This window comes from Cupressus sempervirens, chromosome 4 (assembly GCF_028749045.1).
Source record: "Cupressus sempervirens isolate cs-2001-9-10 chromosome 4, ASM2874904v1, whole genome shotgun sequence".
NCBI classification, from domain to species: domain Eukaryota; kingdom Viridiplantae; phylum Streptophyta; class Pinopsida; order Cupressales; family Cupressaceae; genus Cupressus; species Cupressus sempervirens.
Window position 1 is genome coordinate 917,926,880 of NC_143121.1, and position 19,365 is coordinate 917,946,244.

The window sequence follows — 19,365 nt, forward strand, 5'->3', positions numbered from 1 at the left end:
TAGTATTTCAAGACATTCTACTATTCTTTTTATCATTATCATATTTAGGTTTCTTACAATCAATTGCTTTATGACCAATACCATGACAATTATGACAATAAAAAATTCGTAACATGATTAAATGACTTATTTGTACAATCTCTTTTCATATGACCTATTTCATTACATAAAAAACACTTGCCTCAAAATTCATACCCGGTTTCCTTAGGAGATTCCTCTTGTTTTGGTTCATCCAATTTCTCAATTTCCTTCTCTCGTCCAACTTCTTTAGATTTATGAATAGATTGACTGGATTCAATCTTATCATTAGATTCATCATTTTCTTTCAGATCTGATCCACTTTCAGGTTTCTTCGCATACATGTTAAATAGGTAACCAAGACCAATCTTATCATAGGTAGGTATTTGTACTAACATTTTCTCATCAAGCTTTTCTTTGCTAGAATAAAAAGTTTCAAACTGTAGCTTGCTTTGAGTTAGTTCACCTTTCACAATAGTGTTGTACTTTTGAAGTTCTTTATGATCTGCTTTTAATGCTTCAAGTTCAGATATCTTCTTTGTTAGAGTGGCTCTAAGATCTGAATTTTCAGTCTTTAAATCAGATTCAACTTTGTTAGGATCATTCTTCAAACTCAACTTTAGATTGGTAATCTTCAATTCATGCTTCAAGATCTTGTACTCTGTTTTCAGTTTTGAATATTCATCATCACCAATTTCAGATTCAGTAGATTTAGGCTTTGGATTTGAGATGTTCAATCTAGTCCTTCAGTTGTCCAATGTGCATTTTGCTTAATATTTATCTTTCAATTTATCTCTTTCTTTAGTAAGGAGATCAATTTGTTCAAGTGTCTCTTCAAGGTTCTTCATCAATTGTTCCATATCCATAGGGATCTTACTAAAGCTTTTAAGCGTCGTTTGAGTAACTGTGCTTTGATACCAATTGTTAGAAATAGGGAATACTGAGAGGGGGGGTGAATAAGTATTCTACAAACTTTTGTCCTCAACACATTTTGTACATAGGAGTCCCTATTAAGACACTTTGAATCCCTATTAGGAGATTCCAACCCTGTTAGGAGTTGTGGTACAATGGACGCAAGAAAAACTCACTACAGAAACATGCACTTTTAATTACAAGAAGAGATCACTGCCCAAACAACTAATTTATCCTCTAAGTTCCTCAAATACAGAAGTATAGATGTTGTACCTTCTTTCAGCTGATATCTGACCTCATCTCGAACTCGGATCACAAAATCAGGTTATCAAAAATTCACTTTTGCAATATGAAACAAAACTTCGTATTCACAACTTTCGCATATATCTTCACAAATCACTTACACATAATTTCGCAAGATGTCTTTGCATAAATACCATGCCTTTTCACAAATTGCTGCTAGGTCAGCTAAGACCAAAATAAACTTTCCAAATTAGAGTAAACATCTAAGATGCCGTCCCTAATTGGTCAACTAATTATTTTGTAAACAAAATAATTCCTTTACCTTTCATTCTACTATTCTGTAAATCTTACATATCTCTTTTCCTTGCCATTCATACTGATGTCTGAAGTTATACACATCATCACCAACATGTATACAATTTTCATATATCTTCTCACTCAAGAATAACATCATATAAACAAGTTATACATAAAACAATACACTACTGTAAACCATTTTCATACTTAGACAATTTTCTAAGTACCAAAAAGCTAAGTATCTTTATTTCCAAGGTTATCTACAAGTATGTACATATATGTTGCCATTACTGAGAACATCTACATATCTACATATAGCCAATTGTCAACATAGCCATTGAGACTTGAATCAACCCAATCAATAATACCAAACAGGGCCCCTGCATCTTAGACCCACAAAGAACAAAGAGCTCGATAACCATGTGGAATGATACATATACATAGAAAGATATCTCTTAAATCACTAATCATTGATACCAAGCGGAGGCATATCCTTACAATTTTCCTGACCAAGAGGTACAAAAGATTAATAAATGAACCCAAATGCTATGCACAATATGTCTTGTTGTAATCTAAATATTTTGTGCCTTTATAGAAAAGTAAAATTGAAAGAGAACATCTTTGAAGGTATTGAAGACTTTATCCTTTATTTTACTAGCAGTAACTGTTACAAACGTAAATGCCAGAGTACTTGATATTAAATAGAGATCAAAACGATCAATATATACAAAAGGAGATCGAATAGAATAGAAATATTCTATTCTAGACTACACCTAAATATTAGAAACATTCTAATATTTACAATAAGCTACAAGAGTGAGCATTAAAGATTATTCTAATACCCCCCCTTAATGCTCAATCTATTTACTACACCAATAGATCTCCTGAATTTAACAAACTTGTCAAGATCAAGGGGTTTTGTGAAAATATTTGCTGGTTGCTCTAAGGTAGGGACATAGAGTAACTTAATAGATCCATCTTCTACTAACTGTCGGATATAATGGAAATGAAGCTCGATGTGCTTCGTTCGTTCATGAAACACTAGATTTTTAGCAAGTTTGAGTACTGCCTGATTGTCTGTAAACAAAGAAGTTGGACCTGCTTGAGAAATATGCATATCTGCAAGCATCTAACCGAGCCAAACTACTTCACAAGCTGCCTTGACAGCTCCTCTATATTCTGCTTCTGTAGAGGAGAGTGCATGTGCCTGTAACTTCTTACTAGTCCAGGTAACTGCTGCAAATCCGATACTGAACACATAACCAGATGTAGATTTCTCGTCATCAACTGAGCCGGCCCAATCAGAATCGGTGAATCCACTGAGCTGAGGAGTAGTACTCCTTGTGTAAAGAAGACCATAATCTGAAGTACCATGTACATAGCGTAACACACGTTTCGCTGCAATCCAATGATCAGTCTTGGGGTTCGTCATGAACCGTGAGATGTAGCTGACTGCAAAACTAAGATTAGGTCTAGTAGTAGTGAGGTAGATGAGACTACCTACTAGTTGCCTGAAGAGTGTTTCATCTACAGGAGGAGAATCAGATTGTGCGGACAATTTCAGACCAGTCTCCATAGGAGTGGAGGCAGGTTTGCAATCTTGCATTCGAAACTTGTCAAGCAAATTTTTGGCATACTTGGACTGAGACAAAAAAATACTGTTGTCAGTCTGCCAAACCTCAATACCTAAACAATAATGAAGCAATCCAAGATCGGTCATATCAAAAGTTCTGCATAGATCTTGTTTGATATCTGAAATCAAATGTTTTGAACTCTCAATAATGATCAGATCATCCACATAGACAACAAGCAAAAGAATATCATTACCAGAGTGTTTAATATACATATTACTATCTGACGGGCTACGCTGGAATCCCTGATTAACCAAGTACTGATCAATCTTTATGTACCAAGCCCTAGGAGCTTGTTTAAGACCATAGATGACCTTCTGGAATCTACATACTTTTGGTTCTGAACCGGCCGGCAACCTTAAAACATGGGGGCTGTGTCATGTAGACTTCTTCCTGTAATTCACCATTGAGAAAGACACTCTTTACATCCATCTGATGAACTTTCCAACCATACTGAGCTGTAATGGCAAGAAGAATGCGAATAGTGCTCATCTTGGCTGTCAAAGCAAATGTCTCCTCATACTCAATGCCTTCGCGCTGGGTGAATCCTCAAGCAACAAGTCTGGCTTTGTATTTGTCCAAGGTACCATCTGCATGTTACTTGAGCTTATAGACCCATTTACAGCTAATGGGTTTCTTCCCAGGAGGGAGATCTGAAAGAACCTAGGTGTGGTTCTTTTGAAGACTCTGAAGGTCAACATCCATTGCTTGTTCCCATTCTGGAATTCCTTTGGCCTTTGCATATGTCTGGGGCTTAGGGATACTGTGGATGTTGGCCATAAGAGCTATATTAACTGTGTTGTGCTGAATGCTCTTATTTCTGGAGGTTCTACCCTCAATGAGTTCATTAGGACGAAGATCACTAATCATTTGAGCCCACCATTTTGGCCGAAGAATCAAGGAGCCAATATCAAATGTAGTCGAAATAGCTGGATGAGGAGCAGGAGCAGGAGCTGTATTATCTGGAAGTGGCTGAGGTGGTGTATCAGTAGCATCAAATGACTCATATAAAATAGAAGGACCCAAGTCAGAGATTGCTGAAGATTGAATCTCGAAACGCGGTGGGTAGTTAGAGAGCGAAAATGGTTCGAGTTCCTCATCAAACACAACATCACGACTGAAGATTAAACGATTAGTATTTACATCAATTAGTCTGTAGGCCTTATCTGTGTGACTGTATCTTGTAAACATAAGTTTTTGGCTTTTGGAATCCAACTTAGTGCGTTTGGCATCAGGAATCCATACATATGCCAAAGAGCCAAAAACTTTCGAATGGTTGATCCTAGGTTTGCGACCAGACCAGGCTTCCTCAGGAGTCTTATGATTAACTGCAAGGGTGGGTGACTAGTTAAGGAGGTAGACAGCTCTGGATACTACTTTTGTCCAATATTTTCTAGGTATATTTCTATGTTCTAGCATAGTCCTAGCCATTTCTGTGATGGTACGGTTTCGACACTCTACAACACCGTTTTGTTGAGGGGTCTGAGGTGTGGTGAACTGATGTCTAATGCCATGAGTAGTACAGAAGGCAGAGAAAGCAGAAGAACAGAATTCCCCCCATTATCGATCCTAAGAGTACGGATGGAGGAACCAGACTCTTTTTCTACTACAACTTTAAACTGCTGAAATATAGGAAAAGCATCTGATTTTTGCTTAAGAAAATATACCCACATTTTGCGGCTGAAATCATCGACAAAGAGTAAAAAATACCTGTTTCTAGTAATAGGAGTATTCATAGGACCACATACATCAGTGTGGACCAGCTAGAGCACTCTAGATGCCCGGCATGATTCACCATTCTTAAATGGTGTCCTATGTTGCTTCCTTGCTTGACAAACTCTGCAAACGTGATGGCTCTGGGTTTGAATATTAGGTAGGCCATGGACTAAATTATCCTAAGCAAGTTGTGCTAGATATTGAATGTTCAGATGACCGTATCGTTGATGCCAAAGATTGCTGAGAGCGGATGATTCAAAAATGAAAGCATGCTCAAGGAAATCGCCTGAATCTACAAGTCTATAAATACCATGATCCTCAATACCGACAGCAAGGGTAGTGCGAGAAGCACGATCAATAATCGAACACTTATTTCCACTGAAAACGACATCCAACTGAGGAGAGTGCTTCATAATCTGACTAACAGACAAAAGATTATGTTTCATGCCAAGAACATAACATACATTGAGGAACATGAGTTTTCTTCCTCCAGACTGAATTTGAATATTTCCCTTGTCGACAATATTGTATTCTTCGCCGCCTCCAAAGATTATTGAGTCAGAATAAGGAGTGAATTCAACAAACCAATCACGCCTATGAGTGAAATGTTAGGAGGCACCAGAATCGATGTACCAGGCAGAAGATTTCACAAGATTTGCAAGTATGCTAGCCATAAAGGCATGGTAGATAGATTCCTTTTGCTCTGAGTGTTGGGTAGCATGGGCTTGTTGTTTAATTGAGTCTAACTTCTGATGTTGCTAATACAGATGCTCAAATGGCACAAACTTCGAGGTGAGAAAATAAAAGACCCAAAAAAATTGGAGTAACCAAAAAAGAGCTCGAAAAACCCAAAAATAAAATGTTGTCAGAATTTGGATCTGTTGGCTCAAAAATCGAAGCACAAAAAATGAGACACCCAGAAAAATCTGACGACAACCCATTTGAAATCTTGAAAAACCCACCAAGAATTTGCAATAAAAAAAATTTCCGACCCTAAAAATTAGGATTTCAGGCAAAACCCTAGCCGGCGGATTGGAGAGTCGATTTTGCAAAAAATGGCAATTTCTTGGAAAGAAATGGCCGATTTTTGTCTCAGATTTTTGGTACAGAGCGGGATTTGTAGGTAGAGATTAGTTTGGCCTCCGAAATCCTCCAAAATCCATTAAAAAAGACATGCGAATGGGGGCAAAAACTGCTGTAAGAACAGACCCGCATGCAAACGCGTTTAGCGATTTTTATCAGACATGAGCTGCACCAAATATTGCAGAGTGAGGACACGTATTCGACCAGTCGGGAGTGTTAGCAGAGGACTAGATTCTGGATGCTATTTGCAATGGATTCACCCAGAAATCGTGATGTTTCAAATGATTTGCAGAAGATTTTTGTCAACCCTAGGCAAAAAATGCGATTTTGAAGAAAACCCGCAATTTTACAAGGAAGGACTAGAGATGTGCCACGGACTTCAAAGTCAAACCCGTGATTTGCAGAACCAGACACAACAAAAGAAATCGCAATTTTCAGAGAGGAATTAAAAAAAAAAACAAAACAGATAATTTCAATAAAGAAATTATAAAAAAAATTCGAAAAATTACTCAGCTCTGATACCATGTTACAAACGTAAATGTCAGAAACTTGATATTAAACAGAGATCAAAACGATCAATATATACAAAAGGAGAATCGAATAGAATAGAAACATTCTATTCTAGACTACACCTAAATATTAGAAACATTCTAATATTTACAATAAGCTACAAGAGTGAGCATTAAAGATTATTCTAATAGTAACTACTATTTGGGTACAAAATCAAGAAGTGGCATCAAATTACCTAAACAACCATTAGCAAATAATTGACTGGAGATTATCATCATTAAAAAAAACAATAATCGTTTTGCCTAGATACGTTTGAGTACGGCCATATATTAGGTTCTAAAGAGATTCAACAAGAGGAGGTGCCCTTGATAGTCTCTAGTGATCTTAAGTTCCCAACATAGACATAGACATTCTATGGATAGTTCAAAGCTGGCCAAAAACTATCTCAAGTAATTTTTTTATACCCATAATAAAGAGAAATAAGATATAGATACCATATAGCCTCGAAAATCACAAGTATCTTGGTAGAATGTTCAAGACCTTTTTACAATTTAAAACAACAAAATAAAGTTTTCTTTTGAGCCAATATTTAAATTATAGGTTATAGAAAATTCCCAGGTAGTATTGTATACTCATATCCAATAACTTCAACTACTCTACGTTTTTGTAATAACTCATGCTCAATGATTTTATAAACAAATAACATGAAAGAATACCTTGTCTTTAATTAAACTTAGTATTGCAAGTCGAACAAGAACCTCCTGTACATGCAAACCCTCTTTTGGTACCCCGTCTGAAGCACAACATTCAATACATAATTTATAGCTTTCATTTCCTCAAATAATACACCAAGTGAATTTTTGCATTTTTCAATAACTCTTACCAGAGAATGTTGGCAAGTTATTCATACCCTCAACAATGTGAATGAGGAAAAGAGTCGCATAACTGTGCAAAGGATTTATCAAACATGTTAAGATTTCTTTTATTTTATTGTTAAAGATTCTGGAAATTCTAATAGATATGTCAGCATTACTTCTTAATCTCTTGGGGAGACTTTTTTTTCATTCGAGATATAAACTCACTCCAGCTGAAATCTCCCAGACCAAACCTACAAACAGCAAATGAATCAGATAAGACTATTGGCCTAAAGTATATCTCATAAGTTGTCATAAGGAATATATCATGACCATTATCAACAAAAATCTGCAACCAGACAATGACAAAGAAAGAAAAAATAGCATCAAACAAAGAGACCAATAATCTAAAAATGTGCTGAAAACAGAAATTGAAGTGTAAAAACAACTATACATCATCAATATTTGCAAAAATGTTGCCCGTTGCCTTTGATTAAACCCAAGAATTCTCAATGAATTTCCCTCTCCTTCCAACAAAGACAACTCCACAGTACCCCCTGCTCATAACAATGGATAAATCAAGGTGGTCTCATTTAGAGACTCATTGTAATTATTATAGATGTATGAATGTCTCCATAGCAAAAAGGATAAACTATACAACCTCGTGCTTTCAAAGCTTGAGCCCTTCTTTGAGTCATATTTGGGAGCCTTCTTGTTAGGCTAGAATCATTGGTTTCTAACCAATCAGACTCACCGTCCTTGACTTCCTCCTCTAAAGAATTATCATACAATCCCGATAAATCATCTTCTTCGATACAGATGACCTAAAACATTGGCACAAAATTCAGCATTAGTAATGAAACATACTCCAGGCATTATTACTAAACTTTCCAAAACCAACATGTTTGTGACCATCATTTTCAGAAGTAGTTGGAATTTAATGCAAGTACAAAACATATTTCAATTTAAAGTAGCTAGCATAGCTCTACACATCAGTGTGCCAACTTGCATTGGCAAAAATATATTTAGAAACTCTAAAAGAGTACTCCAAAGACACTAAAATAATATGTATTTTCTGAAGTAGCCTAACACAGTTAAAGATCTCAAAATGTTTCCCTTCACTCTGAAATCAAGAAAAAAGTCACAAAGATTTTGCAGGATTCAAAGAAGAGAAGTTGAAGTCACGAAGCCTTTGGGTGGTCTGGATCATCCAACACACTTCCAGCAGATGAGAGAGCAGAGGCAAGTGAGACACTTGGGTTCTTCTTAATGTGTCCCCTAAACATACACATTCAGTGTAGTATAATATGCTCCAGCAGATAACAGGGTAGCTAAGAGAGATTCAGCTGTAGATAGAATCATAGATGTATCCAACAAGAACGTTGAAATGTGTACAAAACCTAAGAATGGAGAACTCAACCAACCAAGATGGAAGCTATAGTATTTTTACCTTCAGATTTTTGAGTTGACAAGGCATTTCAAGTTGTATGTGTTGTTTGAATGATCATGCAGAAAAATAATAATGGCCATACACTCATGCAAAATCATCTAGAGCTGTAGAATGCTTTTACAAATTAATATAAGAGCAAAGTTGTCTTGAATGAGCTTAATAATTAAGACCATCTTGTGAATGTGTTGTAGAAATGCCACAAAGTCTCAGGGTTCTTGAAGAGTCAAATTGATTGACATAAGGAGGCACAGCCCCAAGTTGCTCAAGTTTTACAATGTCTCCATTTTTAGGCTCCCTTGTTTTACAACTAGTGCTTGTCTCCAAGTTGGTCCAACATGGTCAAGGGTGTATTTGGATGCTGCAACTACATTCAAACAGCTTGGTGGAGATGAGTAACACTTTTTGGCATGATTTTGGACATGTCCAAGACTGGCTATTCATAGCAAGTTATTATTTTAGTAAATGTCAGTTTCAACACTGATTGATCAGTTAGGAGACATGTTATTTTTAATAGGCTACTATTTTAGCAATTACTAATTATAGTAACCAGCTATTTTGATATTCGGCCATAGCTGTACTTTCTACTCAACTTGAGGTTGCAGCTTCTTCAATTTCAAAGCTTAAATAGTTGGGCCTATGCTTAACGTATTACTATTTATAGAAAATTCTTTTTTGGGGGAATGGCCTCAAACTCAGTTTCCGTGCTCTAGTTTCTTTATGGATCAGCCTCCTTTATTCCCTCCATCAGCCGCTTCACTATCTTCTGCCTCCACTTAGCTCACCACACCCTCCCCCCATCTCCTTCTTCCCCCTTCAGTGGCAACCCTTACCCGCACCTCCTTTCGTTTCCTTTAGAGAATCCACAACCTCTTTTCTCTCCATCTCAGATGACTCCTTCCCAAGGATTTCTCCAACGAGACCAGTGATGCTTCCTCTATGTTCACTTTACCGGTTGTTGTATTTTGGGAGTCTTCTCTCCTCTCCATCCCACCACCTCCTTTCTCCTCAGCCCTAAGTGTAGGAACACTTGTCCTATGAACAAGTGGTTTGACAACAATTGCAAGTCTTTCCACTGTTTGGTCCATTTGGTCTTCACCACTCACTCCTTTGCCCAATTGAAACTCTTACAATCTTCGTCACATGAAGTGACTATACTTCTTTTCCCAGGGCCAATCCCTTTGTGCCTCAATCCTGCATTCCCTAGGATCTATTAGTGCACTTTGTTCCTTCACCATCCTCCTCCTTCCAATCTAGACCACTGGTCCCTAGCCTCTCACACCTTCAACCTCATCCTCGACCAATTGTATCTCCACCTCACCCCCTTGCTTCATTGCCATCTCTTCACTTTCTGTAGCCTCTATGAGGTAGTTATATTCATGAGTTATAGTAGGAAGTGGATGAGGAAGGGTTCCAGGTGGAACTCTTCAAGCTTGGTATCACGAGTCTGGGTTGCTTCCTCTTTGTGCTCATTAATAGAGTCGTTTATATTGGCGTTCCCGATTCTTGGTTGAGGCACATCATCTATCTGATTCATAAGGTTGGGTCAATCTCTAACCTTGACAACTATAAGACCATTATAGTTGGGCACAATTTTGCAAAACTCTATGCCATTTTGTTTCAACACTACTCCATCCAAAGAGCTTGATAGGCGACTTTTTCGTGTGAGGGTCAGGCTGGTTTTCGCACCAATTTTCAGATCATGGATCATATTCTAATATTGTGGGCTATCTTTGAAGAGGCTTGGCACCACCTAACCAAAGCCTACTACTATTTTGTGAACTTCCACAAAGCATTTGTGTGATGTTCCTAAGTCCTACATCACCTCTGGAGACGATCTTCTTTCGTCTATTGGGGAGAAACTACATGGAATAGTGTTATTTCAGAAGCCGTACAATGTGCAAGTAGCAGTACGTATGAGGTACTATATGGTCACCTAGGAGGATGGAAGTCGTACGGTTGCAGAGTATGGTAAAGCAGGAGAGGATACCGTACGATATTGTGAATTGGCCGTACAGTGTCTATGAAGGGCCATACGATATCTAGGGAAGGTCATATAGTGGTCAAAGCTATATGATGGAGATGGAGGGGTGGCGTATGGTGTGAGGGCCAAGCAAGTCGTATGGTAAGCTCTATAGTCGATGGATGGAGGATGCTAGGGAAGTACAGGGGTGTGGGTGGATGGTGTGTGGAAGACAGAATGAAGGCTATATGGACAATGAGGTAGCAGTACGAGAATGTCCGGAAGCCACACGATTAGGTGTTTGAGCCAAGAATGGTAAACTGCAACTATGAAATACAATCTTGTTCACACATAAATACAACAGATTTAGATGGAATCCAGACACAATAATAGAGACTTGAATACAGAAAATCCTTCAATTAATATATGTCAAAAGATGATGCTCTGATTTTCTAGATCCGAGCAAAGTGTTACATGCAACGGAATAGGGTGAGGGTTAAATCCCACCGAAACTTGATAAACCAAATAGGGAAGGTCTTTCACTTCCGAAATGGCGAACAACAGAGAACTCTAACAGGAATTCACAATACAGAGAAAATAATCCAAATTGCATACCTAAAGACGACTTAGAAGCTGTGCTTAAATACCCATTGGAGAAAACTATCCGAGAGTGTACAAAGATAGCTGACGGCAACACAAACTATGGAAACAAAATAAAAATGGGTCCAAGATATATTAAATCAACTAGCCCAATTACAATAGCTTAATTAAAATTTATTTTATAATAGGAACATTGCAGTCCTCCCATCCCAAATTTTGCTTGTCCTCAAGAAAATGCAATGTTGGATGCTGTAGAATGTGCTCGCCCTCCCACGTCACATCGTCCACCGATAAGTGGTTCCAACATACCAAATATTTCTTCACCGTGCAGTTCCGTAGGGTCTTCTCATGTACTTAAATGATCTCGACTGGTTCCAATACGAGCTTTCCTCCTTCATTGAGTGGTGGAATGTCTGCCGCTACCGTGACGTTTTGTCCCACAGCTTTCTTAAGGCAAGAAACATAAAAAATGTTATGAATATGACTCCCTTCTTGAAGTTCCAACTCATACGCAACTTCACCGATGCGGCGAATTACCCGATAAGGTCCATAAAATCATGGCTTCAATTTTTCTTTCCCCTTTTGCTTCAATGAAGATTGTCAGTATGGTTGAAGTTTGAGATAGACCAAGTTTGAAAGTTCTCTCGATTCGATGTTTGTCGGCATCAACTTTTTGTTGATTCTGTGCCCATTGTAAGTTTTCCTTCAAGCATCTCAATCTGTCCTGTCCCTCTTGAAGCCAATCCCTCGCCCTTGCTGAGCAACTGTCACCCAGAACTGTGTCGATGAGGGAAACGGGTTTATACCCATATAGTGCTTTGAACGGTGTCATCCTGATGGACATGTGGTAATATTGTACCAATATTCCCTTAGGTGTATCCATTTGACCCACGCCCATTGCTATGCTAATACTTAATTTCGAAGGTAACCTTCAAGCCACTTGTTCACAATCTCTATCTGTCCATTTGTCTGAGGGTGATAACTAGTGCTTAGCAACAATTCTGTTCCTACCAGTCGAAACAATTCCATTTAGAAGATACTGATAAATCATCCATCCCGATCATTGACAATGTTTTGGGGTAACCCATGCAGATGAAAAACTTCTCTAAAAAATAGATTGGCTACCTGTGCAGCCTGAAAGTCCGAAGAGATAGTGAAGAAATGTGCGTACTTTGTCATTCTATCAACCACCACGTACATAAAATCCTTTCCGTTCACCTTGGGAAGTCTAGTAATGAAATCCATCGAGATACTTTCCCACTTTTGCTCTAGAATTGGCAAAGGTTGCAGTAACCCGACGAGTAGAGTATGTTCGGATTTGTTCTACTGGCAGACTGTATACTTTCTTACATACTGCAATACATCTCCTTTAAGACCCTTCCATGAAAACTTCTCCCTAAGACGTCTATAAGTTTTGAGGAAGCACGAGTGTCCTGCCAAGAATGAGTTGTGGACTTCCTTCAAGATTTTCTGCTTCAATTTGGAATTTGGCACTAAGAATATCCAATTCTTATAGTAAATGATGTCATCCACCACTTTGTACCAATCATCTTAGGTGTTGGCATCTATTAGCTCACATGCAAATGTGTTTTTGGAATATTCTACCAACAAATGTGCTTTCTAGTCAACTGAAATCTAGGTTAGTAAGAAGATAGCAGGTTTTTTGGACAAAGCATCTGCAACCACATTGTTCTTTCCTTTCATTTATTCAATGTCAAAATCAAAAGCCTGAACCTTGCTTACCCATTTTTGTTGCCTCTCGTTCAAGTCCCGTTGCCTCTAAAAAAATCTCATACTATTGTGATCCGTACGAACAACAAACTTGTCACCCACCAGATACTGCCAAAACTTGGTTAGTGCATGGACGATGGCCAACATCTCTTTGTCATAAATGGAATATAAGTATTCTATTTGTGTAAGCTTCCTACTCTCATAGGTTATGGGGTGTCTATCTTACATCAGTACTACGCCAATGCCTTCTTCGGATGCGTCACACTCTAGAATGAAAGGTCAAGTAAAATCAGGCAATGCAAGTACAAGACAAGTGCTCATTGCTTCTTTCATCTTATCAAAAGTGAGTTGTGCTTTTTCATTCCATTGGAAGGAACCCTTTATTGTCAGATGTGTTAATGGGGCGCTAAACTGAGAGAATCCTTTTACAAAGCTTTGGTAATAACTGCACAGTTCAAGAAATCCTCACAGCTCCATGAGTGATTTCGAGGGAGGCCAATCAAGGATAGCCTGAATCTTCTCGTGATGAACTTGAACTCCATATTTACTAACAACATGCCCCAAGTACAATATTTCCATCATACTGAATTCGCACTTAGATCGCTTGGCGAACAAGGACCGATCCTTCATGATCCGTAGGACTTCGTCCACATGAATTTGTTAATCCAAACGGCATGACCAAGAATGCAATTTTTTTTTGAAGATGTGATTCATGCAAGATTGGAATGTAGTAGGTGCATTTGTTAATCTGAATGGCATGACCAAGAACTCATAATGCTTGTAGAGACAACGAAAGGCTATTTTTTCCATGTCTTCCTCCCTCATGCGGATTTGATGGTCTCTAGAACGAAGATATATTTTCGAAAAATAGACTACACCATGTAATTCATTCAGCAACTCATCTATCCTTGGAATGGGATATCTATTTTTTATTTTTTTTTGTTCAACGCACGGTAGTCCAGACATGTGTGCATCGTCTCATCCTTTTTGACCAATACAACTGATGACGCGAAGGGGCTAGAACTGGGACGGATCCATCCTTTCTCCAATAGTTCCTAAATAGTCTTTTCAATCTCATCTTTGAATTTCTTGGGATGGCAATAGGGTATGGTCATGACCGGCTTGGCTCCAACTTCCAACTCGATAGTATGTTCAAACCCTCGATGAGGTGGTATTCCAAGAGGAATGTCAATAAAAACTTTATCATGTTCACTCAAAATATTTTGGAGATCATCATCCTAGCGGGGTGTTCGTCGCCTTTTTATAGGTTCTGCCAAGACAAAACAATTTGCAGCCCAAGCAACGTCATCATGCCAAAAAATTGCCTCCATTTGATGTGTAAAAACTTCCTTCGAACCTTCATTTTCCATTTCACACAAAACAACCTTCTTTCCATCAACAACAAAGGTTAAGGCCATCTATTTGAAGCTCTGAGTATATTCATCAAGTGTCTCCATCCACTGTATGCCTAGAATAACCTCCATATCATCAAGGTCCACAATGAAGAAATCCTCAATCACCATATGATTCGCCATTGTGATACTTAGCTAAGGAACAAGGTGTGTGCAAGGAAGGAGAGTCCCTATGGAAACCTTGACCTGAAATCCTACGTGCATATTCATAGGTAGACCTCTTCGTTTCACCACAAAGGAGTTTATGAAGTTTAGAGTAGCTCCGCTATTGAGCGTCACCATAACCCTTTGTTCTTGAAGTGTTCCTCGTACACAAAACACTGTGCACCTTGGGCTACTGGCTAGGGTAATAGTTCCTCCATGCCATACTAATGTTGCAATTATTTCCATACAGTTCAAACTAACCATTTCGATGTCCTCGTGGGGTGGGTTGCCTTTGGTGGGTATATCTTCTTGTTTGTCCTCATCATCGGACACATAGTGGATCTTTCCTTTCTTGAAGCATCTTTGTCTAGGTTCTCATGGTCCTTTGTAGTTGAAACGTAGTTTCTTCCTTCAGAGCTCTTGTCTATTAGCTTCATCCAACAACAACTTCCTCGGCAGAGGTTTATTATCTTTGTCCTTCGAAAACATCGGTGGTTTGGAATGTAACCTCGAGAAGATGATGGCCGACAATGATGCCATACTCTGTGCTTTCTTAATGGGCTCCAACAAGGTGACAAGATTGAACCCCTTTACCCAACCTTTTAGTGGTTCTGTCAACCCGTCCATAAAGAGCACTATCCGTCTTCTTTCAGAAAAGTTCGTGACAAAAAGAGAGTTTTTGAAATTCTGCAATGTACTTGTCAACCGATGCAATTTGCCTTAGCTATGCCAAATTTTTGAAATTGAGTTCCGGATCTTTACCATCAAATCAATCTATCAATCTCTCAGTGAATTTTGCATAGGTATTTATTTGATCATGCTCCAATGTGATGGTGGCGTGATGCCACCATTCATGTGCAACTCCCTTCAAGTGTAATGCCGCAAATTTAATTGCTTCTTTTGGCATAGGATTTAGTTAGAAGTAATTATTGACCTTCATTACCCACGCTTGTGTAGATGTGGATCCAGATCCATCAAATGGAGACAAATTTACTTTATTCAACTTCCTTCTGAGATCATTGCTAAAATATCCTCTGTTTTCAGCTCCCCAATATCTCATTCTCAGATCGATGTAGTCTTTGTAAGATATATCTTCCTCAAAATTTGCATTCTTCCAGTCCTCTCTCAGTTGTTCTTGAACCTCCTCAAAAGTTGGTTGCTTCCATCCCTATGGTGCCTCCATCCGTGGGGGAAACGACGGCATGGAAGGTCGTGAACGTCTAGGATGAGGGTTTGCTTTACTTGACGTAGAGTCCACACAGTGACTATTCTCTTCACTAGATACTTTATTGTCTGCCAATTTCTTGATAGTTTCTTCTATGAGTCGCTAAGTATCATTGATCTGTGCCTGATTCCTCAAAATTTCTATTAGCAGTGCCACGAGTTCGGCTGCTATGGGTTCCAATTCTACCACCATTCTATCAACCGAATGTGTTCTCCTTCTCTTTCGGCTATAAACTCTCATTCACTATTCACACGCTGATAGGATCAAAGCTCTGATACCACTGTGATGTTCTTGAGTCCTACATCACCTCTAGAGATGATCTTCTTTCGTCCATTGTGGAGAAACTACATGGGACGGTGTTATTTCAGAGGCCATACTGTGTGCAAGTAGCAGTACGGATGTGGTACTGTATGGTGACCTAGGAGGATTGAAGCTGTACGGTTGCAAAGTATGATGAAGTAGGAGAGGATACTGTATGGTATTGTGAATTGGTCGTACGATGTCTATAAAGGGTCGTACAGTATCTAGGGAGGGCCATACAGTAACAAGAATGGTCGTACGGTGGTCAAAGTTGTAGGATGGAGATGTAGGGGTGGCGTATGATGTAAGGGCCAAGCAGGCCATATGGTAAGGCATACGGTGGGTAGATGGAGGATGCCAGGGAAGTATGGGGGTGTGGGTGGATGGTGTGTGGAAGACAAAATGAGGGTTGTATGGACAATGAGGTAACAGTACGGAAATGTTCAGAGGCCGCCCAGTTAGGTGTTTGAGCCAAGAATGGTAAACCACAATTATGAAATGCAATCTTGTTAATACATAAACACAACAAATTTAGATGAAATCCAGACACAATAATAGAGACTTGAATATGGATAATCTTTCAATTAATATATGCCAAAAGATGATGCTCCGATTTGCTAGATCCAAGCAAAGTGTTACAGGTGACAAAATAGGATGAGGGTTAAATCCCACCAAAATCGGATAAACCAAATAGGGAAGGTCTTTTACTTCCGAAATGGTGAACAATAGAGATCTCCAGCAGGAATTCCCAGTACAGAGAAAATAATCCAAATTGCACACCTAAAGACTACCTACAATTCGTGCTTAAATACCCATCAATGAAAACTATCTGTGGGTGTACAAAGATAGCCAACGAAAACACAAACTATGGAAACAAAATAAAAATGGGTCCAAGATATATTAAATCAACCGGACCAATTACAATAGCTTAATTAAAGCTTATTTTATAATGGGAACATTACAGTTTGACTCTTCCTTGGGTAACACTTTTTTAGAGGCTTGGGGACACTAGGATTTATGAATTCTTCTGGCGGCTATTATGCACTTATATGATAATGTAGTGGATAGGTTTAGGACTCTGGAAGGGTTCTCATCTAATCCAGAGCACCATGGGGGTGAAGCAAAGCTTCCCTCTCTCCCACCATATTCGGCATATACATTGATGAGCTTGAGGCTTTCCTCTAGGATCTCTCGCTCCCTGATGATGATTGCTATTTGCACATGGACATTCAAGATGGTGTCATTATGCTCCCTTCCTACCTAAATAGACGTTGGACTCATGCCCTTCAGATCTCCTTGGGTTCCTTTAGAGTCAGTTCTCATCGGCTCCACATTCACATGGACCATCAGATTGATAGAGCTGACTAAATCTTTCACCCCTCTTCTATGGACGAGGTTGAGACAGAGACTCACTTCATCTTCCATTCTCCCATTCATTACAAGATTAGGGGATGGTTTCATTTCCTATTTCGAGAGCGTAAATCTCTTTCTTCTTTTTTCCGATATACTAACCAGCAGTGTTTTTCAATTTACTTCCAAGAGACCATGCGGCTCTATGATCACATCTTGTAGGTTCCATTCCCCTTGGGTTAGATTTAAGACCAGCTTATCACTTCCTTTTTCTCACTCGTGTCTCTTGCTTGGGCATAAAGCGGTTGCTCGTTCCTCCTACTCCTAGTCACACTATGTCAAAGAAGTGGGTGCACTCGGCAATGACACCCCACCTCTAGCAATATTCTAAGACAATCTAGGGCTCAATCTCACCCCGGATCATATCCTTTGGTGCTACACTATTTCTTCCCACCCAAGAAGGTCCTTGTTGGATGCTTTCATCACTGATGTCAAGAGGATGGTGATCAAGTGTGTGTACACATTAGAAAATTTCAGTTTGAGTTGCTTGAGGTGCTTAACCAAGTTGAGGTGTTTAAGGTGCTTTGACTAGCTTGAGGTGCTCGAGTCTCCTATATGAAAACTTCAGGTAGGATAGTGTTGATGATGACATGTGTATGATGTTGAACTTTGTAGTGCTGGCACCTGGGTCCTAATTCTAATTGGTCTTGTTTTAATTCATTTAGCCTTTGTTTTATCTTTCCTACTGCTATTAGACTACATTTGTACCACGTGTCTTTTTCCATTCAAATCGAGTCATCTATAATCATTATATTCCTCTAAGAATCTGAAATGCACATGAAAATTGGCAAGGAAGTGTACGTGCTCAACAAAATGCAAAGACTTTGATTATGTGCCTAAAGTTGCATAGATTTATTGAACGAAAGTTTATTGAGGACGATAGGTTTCTTTCTATACTCTTGCCGAGATGTTCTTAAGATAATTTAAATTTATGTGCATGTGATTTTAAAAAAAGAGAGAAGATGCTCATATTGGTAGCACCAAATGTTTGGTGGTTGCTAATGAAGGGTGAGGCATCATTTGTTAATAACATATGAACAGAGTAGTAGACCATATCACCTACCTCAAAAATCAGCTCAGTCCTCTTGTGATGAACATACTGCTTCTGTTGATTTTGTGCCTTTGTGATATTATCCTTAAGAGCCTTCACAATGTCTTGGCCCTCCTAATATGTAACATATGAATTTTCATAACCAATTTTAATCTCAAATTAATCTAATTTCACAAGTAACTATTTACATTTCACATGAAAATGATTTCTACCAACTGATTATAATTGAAGAAAGTCTTTTCAATCTATCTTACATATTCAGCTGATTTCATGGAAAACAAAAGAGATACTTATGTATTGCTAACAATTTAACTACTTCTAATTATTCTACTGAAAATAAAGTAACGACTAATTATATCAATTGAAATGCTTATTCAACATAAAAGTGAATGTTTTCTTCTTCATGAAATGAAATTATCTATCTATTCTTGCAGAGGTTAAAAGTGAAAGAACATACAGCATTAACAAAGAATCTCTTTAAAATTGTTGTCCAAGCCTCGGCATTGGTGAGAGGAGAAGCATTGACATAGGCTTAACCTCCCAACTGCAGACCATTACTTATCCCCACACATCCTAAATTAATAAAATGACCCTCCCTACCTCAAGATCGAGCTTGGGATGTTCATAAGCCCATCCATCTAAGTAATAAGATGGGTTGAAGTCCCAACAGTTATTCTCCAAAATAACTGAAGCGTTTAGACAATCAACAAAGATCACATCTACCCTGGCCAAGGATTTCAAGTTGGGTCTACAAATCTAATCTCCACTACTCAACTTGACAACATTTTACATAACTAGAACATGCATGAGCTTTTCTA

General features: G+C 38.6%; 1 protein-coding gene across 7 annotated transcripts in view; it reads right to left on the minus strand.

Annotated features, from left to right (window-relative positions):
* Window positions 1-19,365, minus strand: part of LOC149564395 (CHD3-type chromatin-remodeling factor PICKLE-like) — a 342,454-nt gene that overhangs the window by 83,199 nt on the left and 239,890 nt on the right. For 4 of the 7 annotated variants that reach the window (XM_089827450.1, XM_089827446.1, XM_089827447.1 and 1 more), the window contains exons 22-27: window positions 18,560-18,661; window positions 7,926-8,088; window positions 7,719-7,821; window positions 7,444-7,518; window positions 7,294-7,355; window positions 7,127-7,203 (exon numbers count right to left, since the gene is read on the minus strand). In XM_089827450.1, coding sequence (XP_089683576.1) covers window positions 7,127-7,203; window positions 7,294-7,355; window positions 7,444-7,518; window positions 7,719-7,821; window positions 7,926-8,088; window positions 18,560-18,661 — 582 coding nt within the window. The remainder of the gene's footprint in view (window positions 1-7,126; window positions 7,204-7,293; window positions 7,356-7,443; window positions 7,519-7,718; window positions 7,822-7,925; window positions 8,089-18,559; window positions 18,662-19,365) is intronic. The other 3 variants (XR_016364201.1, XM_089827449.1, XM_089827448.1) reach the window with 1 other exon arrangement.